Here is a 22430-nt window from a genome sequence, read left to right on the forward strand (position 1 = left end):
CCAGCAGGACTCTTGTGGTTAGCAGAAACCGCTAGTCCCATCAGAGACACCTGTGTCACCCTGCTTCCTAGGAATGGCTTAAGGAAGTGCTGAAAGCAGGCCCAGAAGGAGCAGGAGTTACACTGAATTGCAAGGATACTCTGGAAAAATCACAGAGCTCAAGCCAGGTTCTAATACTATTCCCACCAAAGCTAAAGCTGTTGGATAATTAGAAGAATAAGAAGTTTCCAGTAAAAGAAGTTAAGACTAAAAAGAGCGATCTTTTCCTAAAAGAAAAAAAACTTCAAGTCCAGCATCCTCTTATTTTGCTGCTCTAATAGCATTCACTTTCAGTTCTTAAAAGTACTGCTATAGGGTGGGGTTTTTTAGTGCTTCAGTGGCTAGCAATGTCTAGATGTCTCTAGTTTTACAGTTACCTTGGTCATACCTAGTAAGCAATTTTGAATATATTGGGTGATAGCTGTGTGTGTTGAAACATGAACTGTATCTGGTTGTTTATCTTCTTTGGAGCTGCTAGTTGTCAGGATGCAACATCCTCTGTGCCACCCAGCAAGACTGGACGGTAAAACAAAATAAGAGTGTTTTCGCTCTAATGCCTGGAAGTCTCTCAAACCAGGATCTCAATTTGTTTAACCAAGTTTGCCCACACATCCTTACATGCATTGCAAGAGCTGGATACAAGCATCCCAGCTGAGCTCTGAAATCATGTGGTGACTTGATAGAGAGATAAGTGTCCACAGGCTTTTAGAAGTACTGAAATTGGGAATAGCAAAGTTTCCAAAACAAGTATTATTTAAAATGCATCTCACATTGTAGCATTTGCTTTTCTCTGCAGTTCTCCCTGTACCCAGCAGCTGCGACCTACAGTGACAGGTACATGGGACTTTGTGTGAAGTTACGGGTAACCTATCTGCTTCAGTTACCAGACTGACCTGAATCCTTTACCAACCCATCATGTCTCTTCCTCATCTGTGCTTGCTCAAAATTGCAGTTGCAAGTCCAGTCCTTGCCGGAGCCTCTGACAGCTGCCACAAGCTGGTGGCCAATGATCCAGGTGCTACCTAGCTCCTGCAGTGCCTTTCTGCAGGTAAAGGTGCATATTGCAATCCCCTCCCTTACTTGCTGGCAAATGACTAAACATATAGGATTAAACCTTGATAGTCCTAGTTGGTTCTTGGCCATTGGAGCAGCTGGGTTTATTTTTGCTTCTCTGGCCTCTGTGATGGTAGGCTGGGCTCAGTCCTGCACTCCTGAATGGCGTGGTGCCCATGCGCCCCGCCTGCCAGCTGAAGCCTTGGCTCTCCTCTCTCTTGCTGGCCCTAATGGGATCTCTGGGTCCTCTCCTTCCCACAATATGAGTGAGGCAGCGAGGTGACATTAAAGTACTGGAACAGCAGATAAAAGGCCCTTAACTATATTTATTGAGTGTTACAGATAAGTAATCCACTCTGCCGTCAGTGTCTAGAGAAACAGCAAATAAAGTATACATGCCCCTTGCTTTGATGTGATGAAATCTCCAGAGGACATTTACTTCAGTGGCATTTGCAGTGCAGCTGTAGTTGAATTTGTCAGTGGAAAATATAAGATTTTCATGTCTTTATGCATTGCTTTAAAAATATCACTATGGCTGATTCTTGTATGCTGGACAATTCCATGGTTTGAAAGCTGGGGTTTTTTTCCAAAATGTTATTAAAATCATCTTAACCATTTTTGTTGGAAGGGGAAAAATTAGTAGTTATTTTGTGGTTTCATACACAAAATTAAAACAACAGTCTGGTTTTCATTTAAACCAATAAAAGTATGGAAATTCAAAATGAAGGCTGTCTTCTTGTCCTTAGATCAACTTGTTGGCCTTGCTAAAATACATAGTGGATGGAGCAGGGGAAGAACCTTAGTCTTACAACTCGTAGCATTGTTTTTGCATACAGTTCAGCTTTTTTGTTGCTGGATTTCAAACTTGACATCACATTATTGCCTGTCTTCTCAAGCTATACAAAATTTCTCAGTTTTGCAGATTTGCAGTTTAAAATCCGGTGAACCACAGACATTATTTCTAAAAAACCTAAGCAATAATTAAGCAAATTGGTTAGCAAACTTAGATCATTAATTGAATTAAAACACTTTTAAATTTTGAGATATAAACCTGACTGTTGGAGACAATGGGTATTAGTCATTTCTGGTTTGTGATATAGTCAGAAAGAGACCAGAGGCACTGGCACAAGCTGCAGCACAGGAAAATCCGGCTGGCCTCAAGGGAACAGCCCATCCCCATGTCAGTGGGTCGTCCCTGGGATGGGGCCCTGAGTGATGGGGGATCCCCATCCCTGGGGATGCCCCAACTCACCCGGCCGCAGCCCCCAGCGACCTGCTGCAGCTGCCTCGAGCCTGACCCTGACCATAAGTCCAATGCACTTGTGTGTGGGGTGGTTAGCATTGCAGCGCTGCCCCTCTGTTTCCACTCTGCAGGTTCCCTTCCAGCTCTGGTTTATCCAAGGACAGGGTAGGACTGAGTGTGGAGAAACTCCTCAGTGTTTCTGGGGTTCACTTCTTGTTGCTGAGCTGCCTGTCACTGTTTCTGAAACACCTGCAGGCGCTAGGGCAGTATAGCCTGGTGTGCTTAGCCTGTGTGTTATTCCATCTCCCCAAGGCTTTGAAAAGCAACTTCTTCCCGAAGCTGTTCCTTCCCTCGCTGCTGAGAAAGAGCCGCCCTAGCTGTTTACAGCCCTTTGATCTGTTAAGTCACAGTTCTGTCACTTCTGGCTGGTGCCTACAGCCTCAAAGCTGCCTGCCTGCTGTCTTCTCCCCTCTCCTGGGAGGGAGGTTGCTCAGCTGGGCTCGTTGCCTTCATCCGCTTTTGCCAGCATCCCCCGGTCAAGCTCCATGTGTATGTGTATGCTGAAAGCTGATAAAATTGTAACTTATCTTTGATTACTGCACCGCTATTCAGCACCCATCCCCAATGACCCCTAACACCTTCTGAAACTTTATAGCTTGTGAAGACAGGCCATAAAGTGACGTTAAGTCTTAAACGAGGTACTTCAGAGCCAACTGGCTGGCTCAGCTTTGGCAACGCTTAACGTTGTGAAGGTTGTACCTGCTGAAGCGCTCTGTGTAATAAACCATTTGCGGAGGAAACTTAAACTTGCCCGTCCCTTCCCCTGCAGCAGCCCATGTGTGCTGCGGAGCAGAGGCAGGGTACGGGCTTAGGCAGCTCAGCAGCTGCAGCCCCCAAGCTGGGCAGTTCATCCCTGTCTCAGATGCGTTCCTGCAGTGCAGAGATTTCTGTGTGCTGAGCTTCGCTGAGGGAATTTGCTTTGCAGGCTGGAGGAGGTCTTGTTTATTTTTTTTTTCCCCAAGGGGAAGTGAGTTGCCAAAGTAACCTGGACAAAGAGTAGTGTTTTAGATGGGATATTGCAACTTGGTATTTATTTGCTTGTTTATAGGGCTTTTGTATTCTTTTGAAGCACAGCAAGAATGTGTAATAAGTTGTGATTATTTATCATAACTGTAAGAAGGGGCATGGTGGTGATGGACATCTCAAAACCCAACTGTGCAGAGCCCTTACCTCAAAGAAGACAGGGAGGTTTCTGGACAAGGTCTGTCCCCTCCACCATGCAGCATGTGTTTAGCAGCAGTTCTGTTCCCTGTCTGGGCTCTTGTGGTCTGCCAGGAGGAACTGGAACAAACACTGCTGAAATCGCTAACATCACGGTTCCGACTTGGCAGTAACAAGCCCCCGAGACAGTTCCCGGATGCTGGCACCATGTGCCTGCGCTGTTAAATTCATGGCTTGGGTGGGAAGTTATCACAGGATGGGGAACATTTCCAGTGGGGTGGGATGTGCAAGGTCCTCTCATGCTGGCGTCCTTTTCTCCAGGGCAGTCCAGTCCTCCAGCTCACCCTGTGTCCCTGCTTAATCCCCTCCCTTCCCCTCCTGGTCGCAGGCTTTGCCAAGCGGTGGTGCCACACCGCAAAATCTCCTGGTGCTGGGGGCTGCAGAAGCTGGAGAGAAGCTGTGGAAGAGGGGAAGGATGGAGGAGGATGGAGGAGGATGGAGATGACAGCCTGCAGGAGACTCATGGAGCCAGGGGAGTCCTGCTAATGCCCAGGTCAACACAAAACCTTTGAATGGCATGAAAAGCCGGGATGAAAGCCAGTGCCTTGCTGCAGCCCAAGGCAGCTGCCCTGCCAGGCTGCTCTGAAGGTTTGGCGTGGAGCCCTGTGCACCCAGGAGCCCAGGGCCCCAGGGGAGCAGCCTGGCCCAGAGGAAGGCAGAGCGAGCCTGGGCAGGGTCCTCTGCGCACTGTGGCTTTTAGAGCTGGCTGGCCAGGCAGCGCACACAGATGGGATGTCTGCACCACCTCTGGAGTCTTGGGGTGAGACAGGAGACACCAGTTCCTCAGCTGGGACATGCTCAGGGTGAAACAAGAACAAATGACCTTGAAGAGCAGCTCTTGCAACTACCTCTTCCTGGTTTTCTGTGGAGCACATTGTACAGGGTTGTTCTTCCACGGAGAGCTGCAGAAGCCCGCTCAAGGCAGTGGGATACCAACAGCATTCTCCATGCTGAACTCTTACTGAGTCTTGGTCACAGCAGTGTAACAAATGGTAACCCTACCGTGCCGTAACTTACACGGAGGCAGCCTTGTCAAGAGGAGGTGACAGCAGAGGTTGAGGGGTCTTTGACACAACACTTAGAGGAGTTCCTGTGTTCCATGGAGAGGAGTTGATCCTGCTTGGAAAGATCTAGGTGCAGGGACAAGATGAGAGCCAGATGGGCCCCCTCAACACCTTCTCAGAGTGGGCATTGGACTGGAGAGGGAAAGGGAGCTTCTTCAGACCCCGTCGTGCTCAGCCAGTCCTACCCTCCTGGCCAGGCCTGTCCTCTGCCTTCCTCTGTCAAGGCAGCTCCACTGCCACCACCCCTAGTGGCAGATGCCTGGTTTCTCCTCCTTATGTCTCTCCAGCTTTCATGAGCTGGTGAGGGTTTCTTTCTGCCCCTCACGTTTCTCAGCATATTTGTGTTAAAATTTGTGAGCGTTTTCCTTGGGGGCATTTCAAGGTTTATTTCTGATGGGATTTGAGATGGAATCTGACTTGTGATCCTCTTGTGTGCTGGTAATTAGGTAAGGCTGGTGTGGGTGTGGTGGAGTGGGGGAGACCAGCCAGGAACCTCAGTTAGGAGAGCAGTCTGTACGTGAGGTCACTGTTTCAGGGGAGGAGGCAGAAAGCAGCCTCTGAAATCAATCTTCTCCATGACATGTAGAGGAATAGAGTGGAGAGACATCATGGAAAAAATACGCAACTAGAGAAACAATGGGATGGGGCAGATACCTATGAGTAACCTGGTGGGTTTTCAGGTGAGAGATTGTGACGGCAGACCATGATGCATCCTCCTGTCGAAGGCACCTGTCTGTGAAGAGTGGACTCCATATCCATGGTAAACCTTGTCTGGTGGTTCACCAAAGCTTCTGAGGCATAGTAGGCTTTATGGCTTAACTTGTTGAGCCTCTCGGAGGACACTAAATGGGGACTTGAATCGAGTCCCTGCACATTTTGGGAGGCCACATGGAAATGTTGCCAGGATAGACCAGTCATGACAAGGAGTTTGAACTTAGCACCTGTAGACTTTCACAGCTGAAATGGTCACCTGTTGGTTGGTAAAAGCTGGAGTGACATCAGAACCTCCTCTCTACCGGGACTGGCTCAGGAATGACACTCTCCCCTCCTCATTGTCCTCTGCAAGTAAATAGACTCCATATACAGGCAGCCTTGATGCTGTTTGCGAAGGGCATATGCCAGCAGTGGTGGTGGGAATGGACCTTGAGGCAGACCGGTGGTATGTAGGTTTCACAGGCTGTGGTGGTTTGACCCTGGCTGAATGCCAGGTGCCCACCAAAACCACTCTGTCACTCCCCTTCTTAGCTGGACAGGGGAGAGAAAATATAATGAAAAGCTCATGGGTCGAGAAAGGGACAGGGACATCACTCAGCAACTGCTGTCATGGGAAAATAGATTTGACTTGGGGAAAATTAGTTTAATTTGTTACCATTCAAATCAGAAAAAACACCTTCCCCCCACCCCTCCCTTCTTCCCAGACTTAATACCTGATTTCTCTACCTCCTTCCCCCAAGCAGCACAGAGGAATGGGGAGTGGGGGCTACAGTCATCTCATCATATGTTGTTTCTGCTGCTCCTTCCTCCTCACACTCTTTCCCTGCTCCAGCGTGGGGTCCCTCCCACAGGAGACAGTTCTCCATGAACTTCTCCAGCTTGAGTCTTTCCCACAGGCTACAGTTCACACACTGCTCCTGCGTGGGTCCCTTCCACGGGGTGCAGTCCTTCAGGAACACGCTGCTCCAGCCTGAGTCCCTCGCAGGGTCACAAGTCCTGCCAGAAAACTGGCTCCAGTGCAGGCTTCCCACGGGTCACAGCTGTGTTCAGGCATCCTCCTGCTCTGGCATGGGGTCCTCCCTGGGCTGCCAGTGGGTATCTGTGGGTATCCTCCCCCTCCTTCTTCACTGACCTTGCAGAGTTGTTGCTCTCACGTAGTCTCACTCCTCTCTCTCAGTGGTGCAGATGTTCCACCCCCTGCCACCCCAATATGCTATCCCAGAGGTGCTGCCACCATCGCTGATTAGCTCGGCCTCAGCCATCGGCGGGTTCGTCTTGGAGCCGGCTGGCATTGGCTGTATTGGACATAGGGGAAGCTTCTGGCATCTTCTTGCAGAAGCCACCCCTTTAGCCTCACCGCTACCAAAACCTTGCCATGCAAACCAGCTACACAGGTTTAATGGCAGTTGTTGCAAGGACTTCTCAGCATGACTCAATGTGCTCTAAAATAGGCATCCTGCTGGAAAACGCTTTGACAGTGCTGCTGGACCCCTGCCCTGGCCGGCACTGCATAAGTCGGGAGTGCCAGTGTCACAGCACCATGCGTAGAGGTTTGATGTATAACCCCGATTCCTAGAGTCTCGCCTTGGCACAGCAGGAAATACTGGTTCCCGGGCACAGAGTGTGTGCTGGTGGAGTGAGTGTGTAATGAAGCCATTCTCATTGCAAGGTCTGAGAAGGAGCGGCATTTGTCGTGACAGCAAGGTCAGTCATGATAGCAAGGTGAGTCATGACAGTGTTCTTCTATGAAGTACAGTGGCACGAGTAGGGTATGCAGCTCCAGCTGGAGGCACCGAGGTTGAGTGTCTCCAGCCTAATACTGCTCCCAGTAGGTCCAACGCCACAGCTGCAGCAAGTTGTTCAGGGCCATCTCCGGGTGAGCTGGGGCAGTCCCCGGGAATGGAGACCCCCTTCAGTGGACCACATTAGTGACCCTGCTCAGGACCTTACCCTGTTTCTTGTTGTCTTCCTTGTACTGGGGGCCACAAAAAAACGCACAGTGTGGCCAGATGTGGCCTTGCTCGAGGGGAATAATACCTGCTAGATGCTCTCGTGCTGGGCTGGTTGGCCTTCACTGCTGTGACTCCTAGCCAGCTTGCTGTGCACAAGTCTTGAGATGCCTCTCACATGCAGAGCCTTGCATGGAGAGCTGCCCCCTCCAGCCCATCCCAGCCTACCCCATGCGTGGTGCTGGTCTGTCTGGGGCAGGACTCAGCTGAAGTCTTTCTGAAGGTACCACTCAGTACCTGACTTGCTGCCTGTGGGAAGTGCCGTGGTGGATGTAGCCATCAGCTGCTCCTTTCTTCATACAAGATGTTCCTTAGGTTGGCTGAATTTTGCATACAATGAAGCACCTCGATTGTTTTGCATTTGCCTCTCAATATCAAATCTCCAAGCAAGCACAACGGAGCATGCAGTTTCACATGCAAGTGGGAGACTGCTGTGATGTTGTCTTTGCACATCCTGCTCCTGCTCACAGAAGCACTGCCTGTCCATTTGGTAATAGGAAGAGACATGTACCTAACTCCACAATTTGTCAAACTGCTGCATTTCTCTTTGGCATGAAATAAAATAGTATTTGAATGCACAGTGGGGCTAATATTACTTTGTGCAGCTTTTTATGAAGATTATAAAATTGAGGCAAAAAACCATCTTGCTGTAATTGGAAGATAGAAGAATTAATCATGGGAAGGACTGGATTCATATTTGCTCTGAAATTTTTTAAACTGCTTTCAGATACCTGCAGCTGAAGGAGCTGAACTTCATTATGGACCCTTTGTGTGCTGAAGTGCAGAGTTTTCTTTATCCATTTGAATTGCAACACATAAGCTGCAGGGCTGTTTTCCCCAGAGATTCAAGAGTCCCTATGTTCATTTTGTTGGTATGTGAAGTCATTGGGTTTTTGCAGAGTCATATAATCATTTACTTGGTGTTCTAGAGGCCACCCAAACCTCTTATTCCCTTTTATTCACCCTTTGAGAAAAGATTTGGAAAAAAGTCACCACTCATTGATGTTTCAAGGCAGAGGCAACTAGCAGAGAACTGGGAAATAAACGGCCAACAGATGGGGGAGGGTTGCGTGTGAAGGACGTACTCTACATAATGCGCCATTAAAACTTCATGAAGAGGTGTCCCAGAAAAAATATTACAAAGCACTAAGCTTAATATTAAATTCTTAGTTTTAGCAGTCTGGTCATTTTCAGGAAAGAATAATCAGCTTAACCACAGCACTCACATATTTAATGTTCTGAGAGAAGAGGGATTGTCTGATTTTTATATTTTTTTTCCACAGTAATTAATGAAAGTCAAAAGCAGCAACTGGAATCTGTGAGCTACTCCTCCCGCTATGCTCTGGGACTTTTTTATGAAGCCGGTACATGGATTGATGTCCCCTGGGCTGCACAGTACATCACCGATAATCCCTGCATACGCTTCATCTCCATCGATAATAAGAAACGCAATATAGGTCAGTGCTCCCATTATTTCCCTTAAACACAGTGACAATAGAGGGTGTAGATCATGAAACATGCTGTTTAATTGAGTGTTGCTATTCTGAACAGAGCAAGTATTTAACTCCAAGCCACAGCGGATAGCATTTAATGTCACATTTGGCCTGTAATAAAATACACAATGAAAGCGGGAAGGTCCTCAGAAAATCACCACCCAGCACATGGTTTATGTTACTGCATTTATGAAACCAGTGTCAGGGGATTTGAGACATCAAAATGTTGCTATTCCAAGAAAGAGCTGGAGTTCCTTTGTTTAAACATTGATTCATACACATGCCAATTTATCTCCCATCATCCGTTACTTTACAACTCCTGTTCTTTCCACTAAGCATGCTTGGAAGTAGTAACGAGTTATATAATTGAGGCTGTTCAGTCTAATTCAGAGTTAGCCAGTGTGCTTTTACAATTATGGAAAATCCTTGAAATGGCTGCACATAGTACGGCTGCTCGCTAAAGCTTGGAGAACATCCCACAAGGCAGACACTTCTCATATGTTTTTGGAAGATGGCAGTCGAGTAAGTGTATGTTTTATTTATTAAATGTATTTCATATACCAAGACTCTGTTGGCATAGAATAGCTCAAGAAAAACTGCTAGCATTTGAGTTTAATCAAGTTCGTTAGGAGCTGAAAAGACTTCCTGATTCTGTTACTTGCTCACTTTGGGACAATGACGAGGTTTAACCACATCGGTAGAGCGGGGGTAAAAACCTACCCACCTTTGTGGTGACCTACAAAGCACTGTGACTCACTGTCACAGAATAAGGAAGGATTTTCATAATCAACTGCTGTCTAATGCAGTCTAATTATTATTACCAAATTCACTGCACTAAAATATGTTCAAATTTAGGCCTGGGAGACTTCTGTTTGCAGTCTTCCTTGTTCAGTCAGAATTCATTGCTTCCTGCCTGCAGTCTGCAGGCATAAGTGATACTAGTACCTGCTGGGCAGGGCACTGAAAACTGTGCCCATCACCCTTGCATCTGCATGCTGTCACCATGCTAGAAAACAGCCATAAGGTTGGGCATGCCTTCCCTCTCTTACACTGTAAACATGCAATAAACTATCATGAGGGAGTGCCACCATGTAACAGTGGCACTGGTGGCCAGGACCTCTGAAGATCTCTGCTCCAGCTCCTGCTCACAGCAGGCTCTGCTAACACAAGGTCAGGGCAGCCATGCTTTGTCTAGCTGAGGTTTTAAAAAAATTGAGGATGGAATCCCCCACATTGCTGGTGACCTGTCCCAGGGCTGCACCTCTGCTAGGGAAAAGAGTTTCTTCATCTGCAGTCTGAACTTCCCAAAGCTTAACCTCTGGATGTTGCCTCCTGTTCCATTGTCTGCCTCTACCAGTTAGATACATGGCCATTCAGGCTGGAAGGGACCACTGGAGGTCATCTGGTCATACCCCCACGCAAGGTTTGAAGTTAGATCCAGCTGTGAAGTTGGATCATGTTGCTCGAGGCCCTGATATGCTGTGGTTTGCCACCTTTGCACTGCTGGTTTACATTCAATGGTGGGTCCACCATAACCAGCAGGATCTTTTCAGAACAGTCTGTTGCTGAGCCAGACTGATGCATGGGGTTGTCCTGTGTCAGGCACGGGACCTCGCACTCCTCCTTGTTGTGGTGGTAGTACAGTTCAAGTCAGCTCATCCCAATATGCCCTTCTTTGCACCGAAGCCACCTGTGTAGCAATGTCTCTTAAGTGCCTCCAGCAACAGCAGTTTGTGCTGGGAGCAAAGGAGTTGGAAAAATGAATCAACTCACTGTTGTGGAAGCCTGATTTTGTTATTTAGCCTGTTCATCTGAAAAGAGGAAAAATAAAACAAAAGAATGGCTGAACTGGCCAAAAGAAAGATGTATCCACCCTGATATGCTTCTTCCAGCAGGGACCAATAGTGAATATGTAAAAAAAGAGTGTAAGGAAAGCCAAATACAGAGTGATATTTTTTTTTTTCTGTCTCTGGCATTGTCTGCTGTTACTGACAATATGCAGTTGTAGTTGATCTTGCATCTAAGATTATATCACCATTGTTGTGTTTAAGAATAAGTACTTGATAGTTGATAGCACCTACTTGTATTGTCCCTCCCTGCTGCCTGATTCTATCTGTGCTGAAGAGGACACAGCCCAAGGGAGAAATTCACCCATCCTTTCCTTACCTGTTTACATGTGTGGTCTCAAAGTGCCAGCATTGAGAATAACAAATATGGAATTATAATGGAATTATCAAATAGCTAAGTACAGTGTCTTTGCTGTCTCCAAAGGCAATTTAACCAAATAGAAAACATTATTTGTGGCATATTGTTAACAAATACATAGAAACTACCAGAACATCAGTGTTGACACATACCTTTCTCACTGAAATTTCCCTCATATTATGGGAGAGATCTGTTGATATGAGCAAATTTTTCTAAGAAGAACAAATTGTATACCTTCACAGGACTGAAACAAGCTGGGGGTCAGCAACTGAAGATGATTTCTCTCCGGTAGGACCCTCCTTGTGACACATAAACAGTCAACCAGCTGCCTTGACTGTGCTGTCTTTCCTGGTGAACTTGCATTTTGCATTTTGTAGTTCGTTCCAGGAAAAGTATTACTAGGGAGAGAGCAGTATGTGTTAGCTAGAGCAGTATTTCTCGCTGTGAGCACCCGAGCTGAGCACAGGAGGGCTGGAAAGCATGCCTGTATTGTGTTTGGTGATGCTGACATACAGGAGTATAAAAATCAAAAGTGGTAACCAAGTGATTCGCTTTTCTTCAAACACATGCACAGCTCTGCTGATAATAGACACACATACACATATATACTATAAGACAACATGGATAAGAGGGGCTGAACGCGAAACTTACTTACACATACGGAGTACTGCAGCCAAAACACTTGAATATAAAGTGCCTTTATGTTTGTTTAGCACATACACAAGTATTTTGCATTTGGGGTTGGGTTTTTTCCATGCGTCTGACTGACCTCCAGAACGTTTCAATGGGAGGTACCGCAGTACCTCGCTGTCCCTTGTTTGCTGTTTTTTTGGGGTGCCATTGCTGATGTTTTAACACTGTGCTCCACTTATTTATCAGTCTTCCCGTTCTTCCATTCTTCAACCCTGATTGACCATGATTCATCTGAAGAAGACAATGGTGATAATTAAAAAGGTAGCGTTCAGAGAGAGAAAGCAGAAATGCTCAGGCTAAGATTTATGTTGTGTCTCCTGGGTGAATGGTCCCACTTCTACCATTCCCCTTCTATGCTGTATGCACTGTCTCTGTATATTCAGTTTATTTCTCAAGCGCCTGCATGCATCCTTCCCTCCACTGTATTAATCTTAAGAGAGAAAATTACTTTGCTGCCCATCAGATGTGGCTGCAGGGCTTACCAGGAGTACATCTTCAACAGACAGAGGAGCATGACTGCAGTTCTCTAAGCGTAAGTAAAAGTGATTAGTGGATCAGACACGAACATAAATTTGATTTTTCTGGTGTTTCTACACCTACTTCGATGTATCCACAATTGATGGAGGTTTATTCAACCCTTGTTACCACGTCAAATAGTAATGTTTTAGTAAACAGCATTGAACTATAGAGATCCAAAGGAAATAACTCTAGCTTTCTACTAAAAGACTCTTTGTTAAACACCTCATTATACAAAAAATAGCTACATCTAAATAATGTCTACCTAAAGGCAAGTAGTCTAGCCCTCAAAGACTGAAAGGCAAAGTCTGGCTTTCACTATAAAAGTCCAAACTGTCCTTTTTGTTTGCTTGAGATGTGGTAATCCCTGCTTTGATGCATTTAGTAAAGCAGAGATGTAAATCTCTTATGGAAGTTTCACATTTTACCAGTGAAATACCTCAAGCAGCCTTGTTATAATTATACAATAGGACGCGTTTGTTAGCAGAGCCAGTGAGTTGCAGTCTGTAATTCTCCAGAAATCTCAGCCTTTGCTTGCTCTCGGAGCCACACACTTCCCTAAGGAGCACTCACACTTTGCTGCATTGTGATAAGCTGCAGTGCTCTGAATTGCTGCTTGTGGCATGGCACTTGTAAACTCATGAAGCCTTTTCTTGCTAGAAGACATGGCAGCATCACCTCTCTTTTTGGTTTCTCATTAATTCCTTTGTGTAGACTGCTCAAATGTTGCTGGTTCTTCAAGTTTTTGTAGGGTAATGATACTCTAAATTGTAAGTTTGCATTCAACATAACTCTGGTCAGCATGTCCCCTGGACTTCTGTAGTGAAGAACAAGGCAGGTGACCATGCCATCTTTCTGGCAGTCCAGGTGGGTGAGGCAGAACAACATGACTTCTCAACAAAGAAAGAGATCTGTCTTTGTTTACACTGCTAGAGAGAAATACAGTCTTTTGCAAAGGAGTAAACCTTGCTGCGATGGGGAGGAGGTAGCGAACCTGTCCCATGCATGGCTGAGCCTGCTGGGGAAGGCGCCAGCACCCAGGGAGCCCCTGGCAGCTCCTTGCTGTGGCACAACATGCTACCATTAGTTGGCTTCGTTGTGACACAGCGTAGTTCCTTACTGATAGCTACAGATGACATCTGTTGTCTTCCCGATTTATGCAGAAGAATCAATAATAAAGCTGTTTCTTTGATACTTCTGTTACCAATGTAATCTGGAGTGTGCTGAGCCTCTGAGAAGGAGGGCTTTTTGCATCAGCTGAGGATCTCGGCTACTGTTCATAAAATTGTGTCTCCGTCCGCAGAGGTAATGCGCTCAAATGTTACATAAGGAAGAGCCTACAAGAAGTGTATGTTAAATTCCCTGTGCGATATGTATGAATATTAAATATTTGTGTGATTGGCTGCTTTAAACACCCCATCAATATTTATAACTGGTCGGGGGGACAGTGGGAATTCTTCAGTATAAATTATTTCAAGCCTCATTTCTGTAATACCGCAGTCTTTGCATCTCTTTGCATTTTGGAGGACTAAAGATAGATGACACATAAAAATGGAAGCAGTTCCCTTCTTTAGCTTCAGGATTGCAAGCTTATATAATGTAAAGGGAAGATTCGTCTTACAGGTTTTCAAGATCAGTGTAATTCTTGAATATCCTTTTTAATTTTAAAATACAGATTCCTTTATCTTCTCAGTACCAAAATAAGAATTTTTAGGAAGATGGAAGAGTTAAAAAGAGTTATTTAGGTTTTCATCTCATTACATGGCCAATTGCTTTGTAATCCTCTGCCTGCCCTGCCTGCCTCTTAGAAAACTAATCAGAAACTGTCTGTAAGGCTAATGAAATGCTGAATTTCTGAATATAAAAAAGCCAGCACCGTTCTTTACATGGACTTTTCCAAAACATGCCTTGTGAGATAGAGCAGATTTTATTCCAGGGGGAATATGGGACCATACGAACCACAGGAACTTCTGAGGATAACTTGGGAAGCTCGCTAACCTCTTTGTTAAATAGAAGCGTGATGTTTTGAAAGCAAACCTCCATATCTCTTGCTCGTTTGCTAGGTGTGGTAAATTTAATAACTGCTCTTTTTTTCATTTTACATATAGTTTTATGAAGCCTGCATGTTGACTTCTCTTTTTTCAGCCTGCTGAACCCTCTCAGAGAGCAGGGGTACAGTTCCAGCCATCTGGGAGGTGTCCAGCATCTGCTGCCCTCTGTGCTAACCCAGCAGCATTTCCTTTACAGCCTAGCTTCGATGGTTTGTTTAGCATGGCAGTGATGAATCCATTTCCCTTCCCTCATGCTACCCAGGACCAGAATGGGTTTTGGATAGCAAAACACATCTCCCCAGTAAGATGAAAAAAATCCTGAGGGGAGGGGAGTAACCATGTCTTGTTTTTTATCGGTGTCTGTTCTAACTCCAGGTTTTGGGCAGGAACACGAGAAAAATACTTGACAGTGCTCCTCTAGGAAGGAAGAAAATGTTGCTGTGGAAGATGTGCACCTGTCAGATCCGTATACAGGTCTCTTCTGGAGAGTAGTTTATAACCCTGGGATCATTCCCCTAAGAAGGAAAGACATGGTGCCCGTGCCTGTGCTGGAGGGGCTCCCAGCCGTTCAGCTGAGCACTCAAAAGGCAGGAGTATGATCTGCCTTTGAAGCTGGCCCCTGTTTTGAGCAGGAGGTTGGACTAGGGACCTCCAGAGGTCCCTCCTTCCCTAAGTCCTGTGACTCTGAGGCAGACAATGTTCCGGTGAATATTTACTGAACACACTAATAAGTTAACTGGGAGGTGAGTCCAACCAAGCCCCTGTGGTGAACACAGGCAGTTCTTCAAGGTTTGTCTATATTTGGTGTCCAGCAAGTTTTAATGTCAGCACAGCTGAACCAGTAAAAATTTACCGTACTTTTTGTGTACCTTTTGGGGATGTATCTATGGAAGTGATCTGCAGGTTTTGCCTACTTATTTTTATGCCTTTATCAAAGCAGATCTCATTCTCCCAAGGGTCAGTGGATTTATGGGCTTTGCAGAGCCTGTGAGACACAAGGCACTTCCAGGGCATGCAGACTGCAGCCCGTGCTGCCTCATGCCTCCCCACAAATGTGCTCCAGCCCTAGACCAGTGCAACTACTGCTAAGTTCAGAGCTGATCAGCCTTTCTGAGCATACTGTCCTTGGCACCTCAGTGGACGCTGTGTCCCTTGCAGTATGGGGTTTCTTGCTTCAACGCCTTTCAGCTGAGCAACAGCAAGATGTGCTCCATAGTGGCCCTCAGATATGATTTTCTCTCCTAGTATATTATTGTTGAGACAAAGCCTGTTGACTTCTGCTTTCTTGGGGGCAGTAGGAGAAATCTTTGCCAAGTCTCCATGGCTAGCTGCACAGGCAGTGTTAGAAGGGCAGATGGGTCCTTCTTAGGGTATCTTCTGCCATTAGTATAGTCCGAAGAGCACTGTGGTCTGTTCCCTTCGTGGTGCTTTGAAATACATGTAACCTGCCACTTCCTCCCCTTCCACAGTTACTTTTCAACTTGTCACATTCCCAGAGCATGATAGATATCATCCTGACCATTTGCCAAATGAATCCTATGACTTGCAGGCTCTGATAGTGTTCTCCCTGCTAAGAAAAGTTCAGGCCTCTTTGGATTCCAGGGATCACAGCTAATTTCTAAAATGTCCTCTGAATTTAGGGACTTTGAACTCTGACCTTGGCATAGATTCACCAGAGAAAAGTAGCTTTTGCGTTTTGCAAGGGAGAAGATTTTGGTGGACAGTTAATCCACTTTGGGCTTTCTCTGAGAAGTTTTGTTTTATTGTGTTTATGCTTTAGTGATCTCTGTCCCCTTACTTCCCTGAGACTGGTGGTAAGGAGGACGTGGCCACCACAGGAGCTGACTTGACACCCCTAATATCATCTGAGAACTTCCTAGGGCAGAAGGAGGTCACTGTGGGAGGACTTGGCATTGCAGGCTGTTCATATTGTCACTGTCCTGCAGAACAGAGTGCACAGAGGAATTCACCCACAAGTATTTTTACCTCACTGTGATAGTGACAGCTATGCTCCTAGGCCAAGTGGCTTTGCTGAGCAGCTTCACTCAGGACACCATGCTCTTCCATCTTACAATTCTGCACTAAATGTGTTATTCAAAGCTAGGAGCCGTCTTTCAGACACCAGATGCTCTTGAGCCACAAGCCACGGGGCTGGGGAAGTATCCCTGGGCTCTGTTCTCTGTGCTGTTCTCCAGGGCATCTTTTATTAGCCCCATCATTTTTTCTGGAAGATAATACTCCTAACAGGCTTAATCCTGCATAAATTCTCACTGTCAGCATTCTGTCCTTCTCTTTCTTTACATAGCCTGTGTGATTCCTCCAGCTGGGAATTAATGACAAGCGTTGAGACAGTCCTGAAATGTTAAGAAGCTGATGACTGCCTTCTCCTGCTCACAATCCAGACACCTTTCCCCTCATTCCCAGGTTGCAGGTCAAGACCCAGAGAGTTCAACATGGGGAGACTTCGCTAGTGCTTAATTCATGGTTATAACTGGCTGAAGTGCAGTGGATGGTGAGCTCTAATTGCTTTCAGGCTTTCTGTCCTTGACACCCCTTCCAGATAGCTGATGTGTTCTCTACCTGAGACAGCTTGTACTTCACACTACTCAGTGCTGGAGGTCTTCCTCAGCTGTTTTTGTGGGCTTGTACAAACCTACCAGGTTCCAGCTGGAGGCATAGAGGTGGGGCTCTCTGACCTGGCCCTGGTCCCACCAGACATCACAGCTACAGCAGGTCAAGTCAGGGGAGTCCCGAAGGATGGAGACCACCCACCACTCAGGGCCCCTTCCTAGGGATGGCCTGCTCACATGGGAAGGGGCTGTATCCTCATGTCAGTTGGGATTTTCTCTAGTTTTAGGTGTGCCCATTAGCCCTTGTCCTGTTGCTTTAAACTTAAAAGAAAGGTCTGGCTTTGTCATCTCTGTCACATTTTATTTAGGATGTGGAAGATACAGTTAGATCCCTTCCTGTGGGACCCACATCAGGGCCTGGCTGTGCCCCTCTTCCCATCCCCACAAGCCAGACACTCCTCAGCCTGCAGGGTCTGCTCCTCCCCAGCCACTGCTGCCGAGCCAGGCAGGGATGTAGCGGCTCCTGCACACCTTCCCTGTCACAGATGGGACACTGGACTGCATGGGGTGGTGCGCCAAAGATTGCACAGTTCTTTTCTGTTTACATGGAAGCAAAATAAATCTCAAAAGGAATGTGTTTATCCTCACATTTGTCACTTTGTATCTACAAGCTGCCTGTGTTGGTCCTACGCAATGCAGCAGAGCAAAAGAAATTATCAGTAAAACAAGGAAAACTTAACACAGAAGGAAAGGAAACCTGTAATTATAGTATTGCTTCTTCCCTGTGCCACTGGGAAGAGGCCAGCCTGAACCTCAGGCACAAACTGCATCTGCCAAACTGCTGTTGCTGCACGAGACGATGCTGGTGCTTCCCTCCCTGGCCGCAGCCTGAGCAGGGTCTCTGCACAGAATGCCACTGTCCTCCAGGTGCCAGTCAACAGATGCAGACCCGAGGGTTCAGGGACGGACGGGGAGGTGGGGGTGGGGACAGGCACCCAGCCCCTGCAGCCAGTGTCGCCCCTGAGACAGTGCAGCATGGGCTGGACAGAGGAAGGAGAGCCAGGCGCAAGCTCACTGCTTGTAGGTTTTCAGTGGGGTCCCTCAGCAACTGTGGACGCCCAGGATGTTGCCAGCCCTGGCAGAGTGGCTCCTTGCTCATTAAGTAGGTATAAGCTACCGCCAACTCTGCTGTCTCACTAGCTCTGATCTACCAACGTCTCATGCCTTCCATCGCATCAACGGATCAGATTAATTGCCATGCAGCTGGGATGGGGGGGGGGGGAGAACTGGGAGCAGATGAAAGCTTTTATGCTGCTTCCATTCAGCTCTCACATGATTAACCCTCGCATTGCTGAGCATTCCCGGGCTTGCCACATCTCCTATGCTGCTTCGTCATCTGCTAGCATGGCTGTGGATGGCTTGCATCCTTGCCAGAAATAAAGGAAATCAAAAACTCATGAGAAGCGCTACCAGAAGTCATCATTTTAAGCTAGCTGTTGTGGCCTGATCTAAAAACATTGGGAGGGAAACCACAGGTTTACTCGTGTGACAGCTGAACAGTTGTTCATACCTGGTGCATTGAAGCTGAGATACCCCCATTGCTTTCAGGGAAAAATCTATTTTAAACTCCTCTCATAGCCAGTATTTTTGCAGAAGAAAGAAAAGGGCTTGAGGCTAAACTTGATCCTCACAGGCTGCATATTTCAGTACTGGAAGGCTGTGACTCAGTGGCCTCTGGAAGCTCTCCAAGCTATCAGTAGCTCAAAGGAGGAATTAAAAACTCAACGAACTGCCTGTTCTCCTGAAACTTGTTTTGTACATGCTATGGAAGAGATGAGGGTTTTGAAAGAAGGCGGCCCTGTCCAAGAATCATTGGCTATAACAAGTCACAGCAAGCAATGAATATTTATTTTATTAAATGCTTAGACATCTTTTAATGAGCCTTTTTGCCAAGGTTATGTGGAAGAATTTGCCAAATACCATGTGCACTATAATAAATCCCAAGGTACCTAATAGACTTCCCCAGTTGGTCTTCTCTCTCTGACAGTCTCTATGTAGAGATGTCAGAATACTTGTTTTCTCCCACAAAATGGGAAGGAGAGACTTGAGTAGCTGACATTTTTTCCAGACAGTTGGAAAAGCTGATGTGAACAGAGATGTGTCTTGTGCTAGTCTGTGAAACCAGGCTTGGGGGTGGCAGGAGTAATCCCAGGAAGGTGAGGCTGAGGCTGGGTGTTAGCCTCAGGCAAGCAGTTCATCAGAGCTCAGTAAAGAAGGTGGCCCCTTTGGCTGAATCTCTGCTTCTAGGCAAGAGTGGTCCTTGTTTCACTCTACAGTCTTAGTCCCCAGATCTGCATTGCCATCATCCCAAATCCATGTCAGGTGGATATCTTGGACCCATATGTCCCCTATGGTTAAGGCTTACTTTCAAGCCAGAACACAAGAGGGCAAAATCAGCACCTCAGATGAAAAGAGGAAACTAACTCAAAGGTTCTGGACACTTCAGGAAATCAGGCGGGAAAAGATCTGTAGTACTTGCTGAAAACAGAGCTTGTGAGCCGAACACAAGGAGTGAAGTGAGTGATCTCCTGCTCTTAGGAGTGCCTTACTTGGAAAAGGAGAACTTTAAAATGAGCCAGCACCATGGCTTGGTGCCTTCAGATGTGGCCTGTCAGAGTGCATTCCTGATCACAACCAGGAAACATCTTCCCACCCTTATTGCCCCATTTTCCCAGTTCTTGAGAGGAAAGGTTGACTGAGCTGGCCCACCCAATAAAGAGACTCGGTGAAGGAATCCTTCCAGCTGAAGTCAAAGCTATTCCTTTCATGTTTGCTGTGGGTGCTGGGACTTGGTAGTTGTGTTCTGAAGTGATCAGACCGGGACAGAAAGCTTACCAGAGAAAGACATTTTGGTTGCCTTTGGAAAGTTGGAATTTTTCATCTTCTCAAAGGGAATATCCAGCTGGAAGAGCTGGAGCTGGAGATCTTTTCACCAACACAGCAGAGAGAAATATTTCTATCAAGTTTGGTACCAACAGCAAGAACTGGTCAGAAAGTGTTCAACTGTGTCTTTCTTTGTGGATTCCTTGGTTATAAAATGCTCATTTACTGCAATTAAAATATTTTTCTAGGAATATGCTTATTCAAACAAAGGTTTAGCCAGAAAAGCCTTTCTGCTTCCAAAAGAGGGATTTTCTGATTAATGGAGTGAGAGAGAATCGCTTATTTTAACGACCAGCTCGGTGAGGTTTTTTTCTTAATTGAAATATAGCAAAACCCGAGTCATGTCCTTGCTCCAGCAAGTGCATCTTGCCCATTTGAAGCAGAACAGCCCCCAGAATGACTCATGCAAGGATCCGCTGGGTCCTCTGTGCCTTGGCACAGGGAAATCACTGAGCCTGAAGATCATCTATTCTAGGAAGATTCTCTGGCTGATGGTTGTTAGTTGTCCAGACCAAATCTGTAAGGTGACAAGCCAACATGTCAGTGGGGACAGAAGTCCCTTGCTGTAGAGAACCTACAACCAGCCTGAGCCATAACGAAGCCTGGCCATTTCCAGGTCTGCTGGGGTGAACATCAGCACTTGAGCTGCCTTTGGTTCCTCCCCTGGCACTTCAGCCTGATTGATTTTTAAGGGAGAAACTTTTTTTCAGTTTTGCTCACTTGGACGTACTTGCCTGAGGACAGAAGTTGTATTGAAGGTTCATACTCCCTAAAACATGCATGTAGACAACCGCACATCAGTTTCCTGGAAGTTGCTAGAGCAGCAAAATTTGAGTTCACTTGTACAGGCCAAAAGGAAGTGCTGATTTCTCAAGCTGACCTGCCCTGGCTTCTGTTCTTTTTCTCTGTAAAGGTGAAGTATTGGTTTTATTCTAGCCTTTCAACTATGTAAATACTGTTGCATTGCCAGTATGCAGCCAATTACAGAGGGAGCAGATGTTTTTCACGGTAATGCAATAAACACTCTTTTTTGTCCTTTGCCTTAAAGATAATTTTTATCTCATGTTGATTTCATGTTCAGGTCTTTCATATTTCTGTGTTGCAGAGATTGTCCCCTTAAGGGGGCATGCGTTTCAGATGTGCAGAGGAGGTAGAATATAAGTTACTCTGATATAGGTGGGAAAGCAAATTGGCTGTGGTGACCCAGCTGCCCACGCTCCTCCAGCTTTTCAAACAGAGGAGGTGGCTTGCTGGCAGAGCTGTGCTGTTGGTGTGGTGGTTTGCATGCCTCAGGTGGCTGTGACTGCAATTTGTTTGTTTTGCATCTGGCGTGTACTGCTGTGTTCGGACTTCACGTGCCTTTGGCTGTAAGTGGAGCACCAAGACCCTGGGCTCCAAAAAAAAAGGAAGGTCTGTCATCCATGGGGGTTTTTTTCCATCCAAAAGAAAAAGGTGCATCATCCAATACCTTAATCTTACTACACAGCTGGGTGGGTTTCAGCCTTTGGTAAAGGATTTCCCCTTTAGTGTTGCCAGTGATAACATGAGTCCCAGCTGCAAGTGCAGCCCTTTGGGAAGCATCACCTCCACAACCACCACCCAAGCAAGGCCTTGCGGGTGGCTGTGACTGCATGCCTCCGAGTGCCCTGTGCTTGTAGGGGCACTAATGGTTACTATTTGTAGACCTGGCTGGAAAATCTCCTGCAAAGTATTTTTACATGTTTCTTCTTGTTCTCTTTTGCCAGTTTGCCACAATTGCCAGGTAGGTTGTCCTCCTTGTAGAGGCTGTCAAAATGTCTGGGAGGTAAAAGGGGAAAAAATTGCTTCCATTATATTCCCTGCTCCTTCCAGCTGCTACTTAAAGGGTATGGGAAAACCATCACAAATTTTGCAAAAAGCCTGGATTTCTTCACTGTGCTTCTTGTGAGCAACTTGTATTGTTACTCCTTGGTTTTTTTCCAGCTGGAAGAACAGAGTGGTGCCACAGATATTTTTGTTCTTACTGACTCCTAGGCTAGAGACATAATTGTTAATGTGCAAGGAAGGCAAGTATGCATGAGTAATCTTTCAAAGGCATCTCTCTTCTTTATTTCAGAGTCTCCTGAAATTGGGCCTTCCGTTGTAGTTCACACAACTGTGACGTTTGGAAGTGAGCACCTGGATTCAGACCCTGCAGAGGTGCAGCAGTTAATTCTCAGTCACCTGGAGAGGATTGTGCCATCCCTACCTAAACCAGCCAGCATCAAGTGTCAGAAATGGAGATACTCTCAGGTACTCTGGTGGGATCAGTCAGCTGGGAGAGTGCTGCCAGGGCTATGCTGTAGCACAGATCTGTGGTGTATTCCAAGAAACAGGACATCATACAGCCCAGTGGTTTTCATCCTCAGGGAGCACCAGGAAAGGAATAGTTGCTCAATATCCATTAACACATTCCTCCACGTAGTCATGAGCAGCATCCAAGGCTGGCCAGTGACAGCCACATCATTTCTAGTCATCTTTTTACATAATGGACCTGGCTCAGTGGTAAGTTATGCACTACTCCTGGTAAGTGGGGAC

The 22430-nt window shown here is 46.4% G+C and overlaps 1 protein-coding gene across 3 annotated transcripts in view; it reads left to right on the plus strand.

Annotated features, from left to right (window-relative positions):
- RNLS (renalase, FAD dependent amine oxidase) overlaps positions 1–22430 on the plus strand; it is a 76045-nt gene that overhangs the window by 48853 nt on the left and 4762 nt on the right. For 2 of the 3 annotated variants that reach the window (XM_040607191.1, XM_040607192.1), the window contains 2 exons: positions 8687–8860; positions 21970–22145. In XM_040607191.1, the coding sequence (XP_040463125.1) occupies positions 8687–8860; positions 21970–22145 (350 nt within the window). The remainder of the gene's footprint in view (positions 1–8686; positions 8861–21969; positions 22146–22430) is intronic. The other variant, XM_040607193.1, reaches the window with a different exon arrangement.

Source organism: Falco naumanni, chromosome 9, assembly GCF_017639655.2.
Source record: "Falco naumanni isolate bFalNau1 chromosome 9, bFalNau1.pat, whole genome shotgun sequence".
NCBI lineage: Eukaryota > Metazoa > Chordata > Aves > Falconiformes > Falconidae > Falco > Falco naumanni.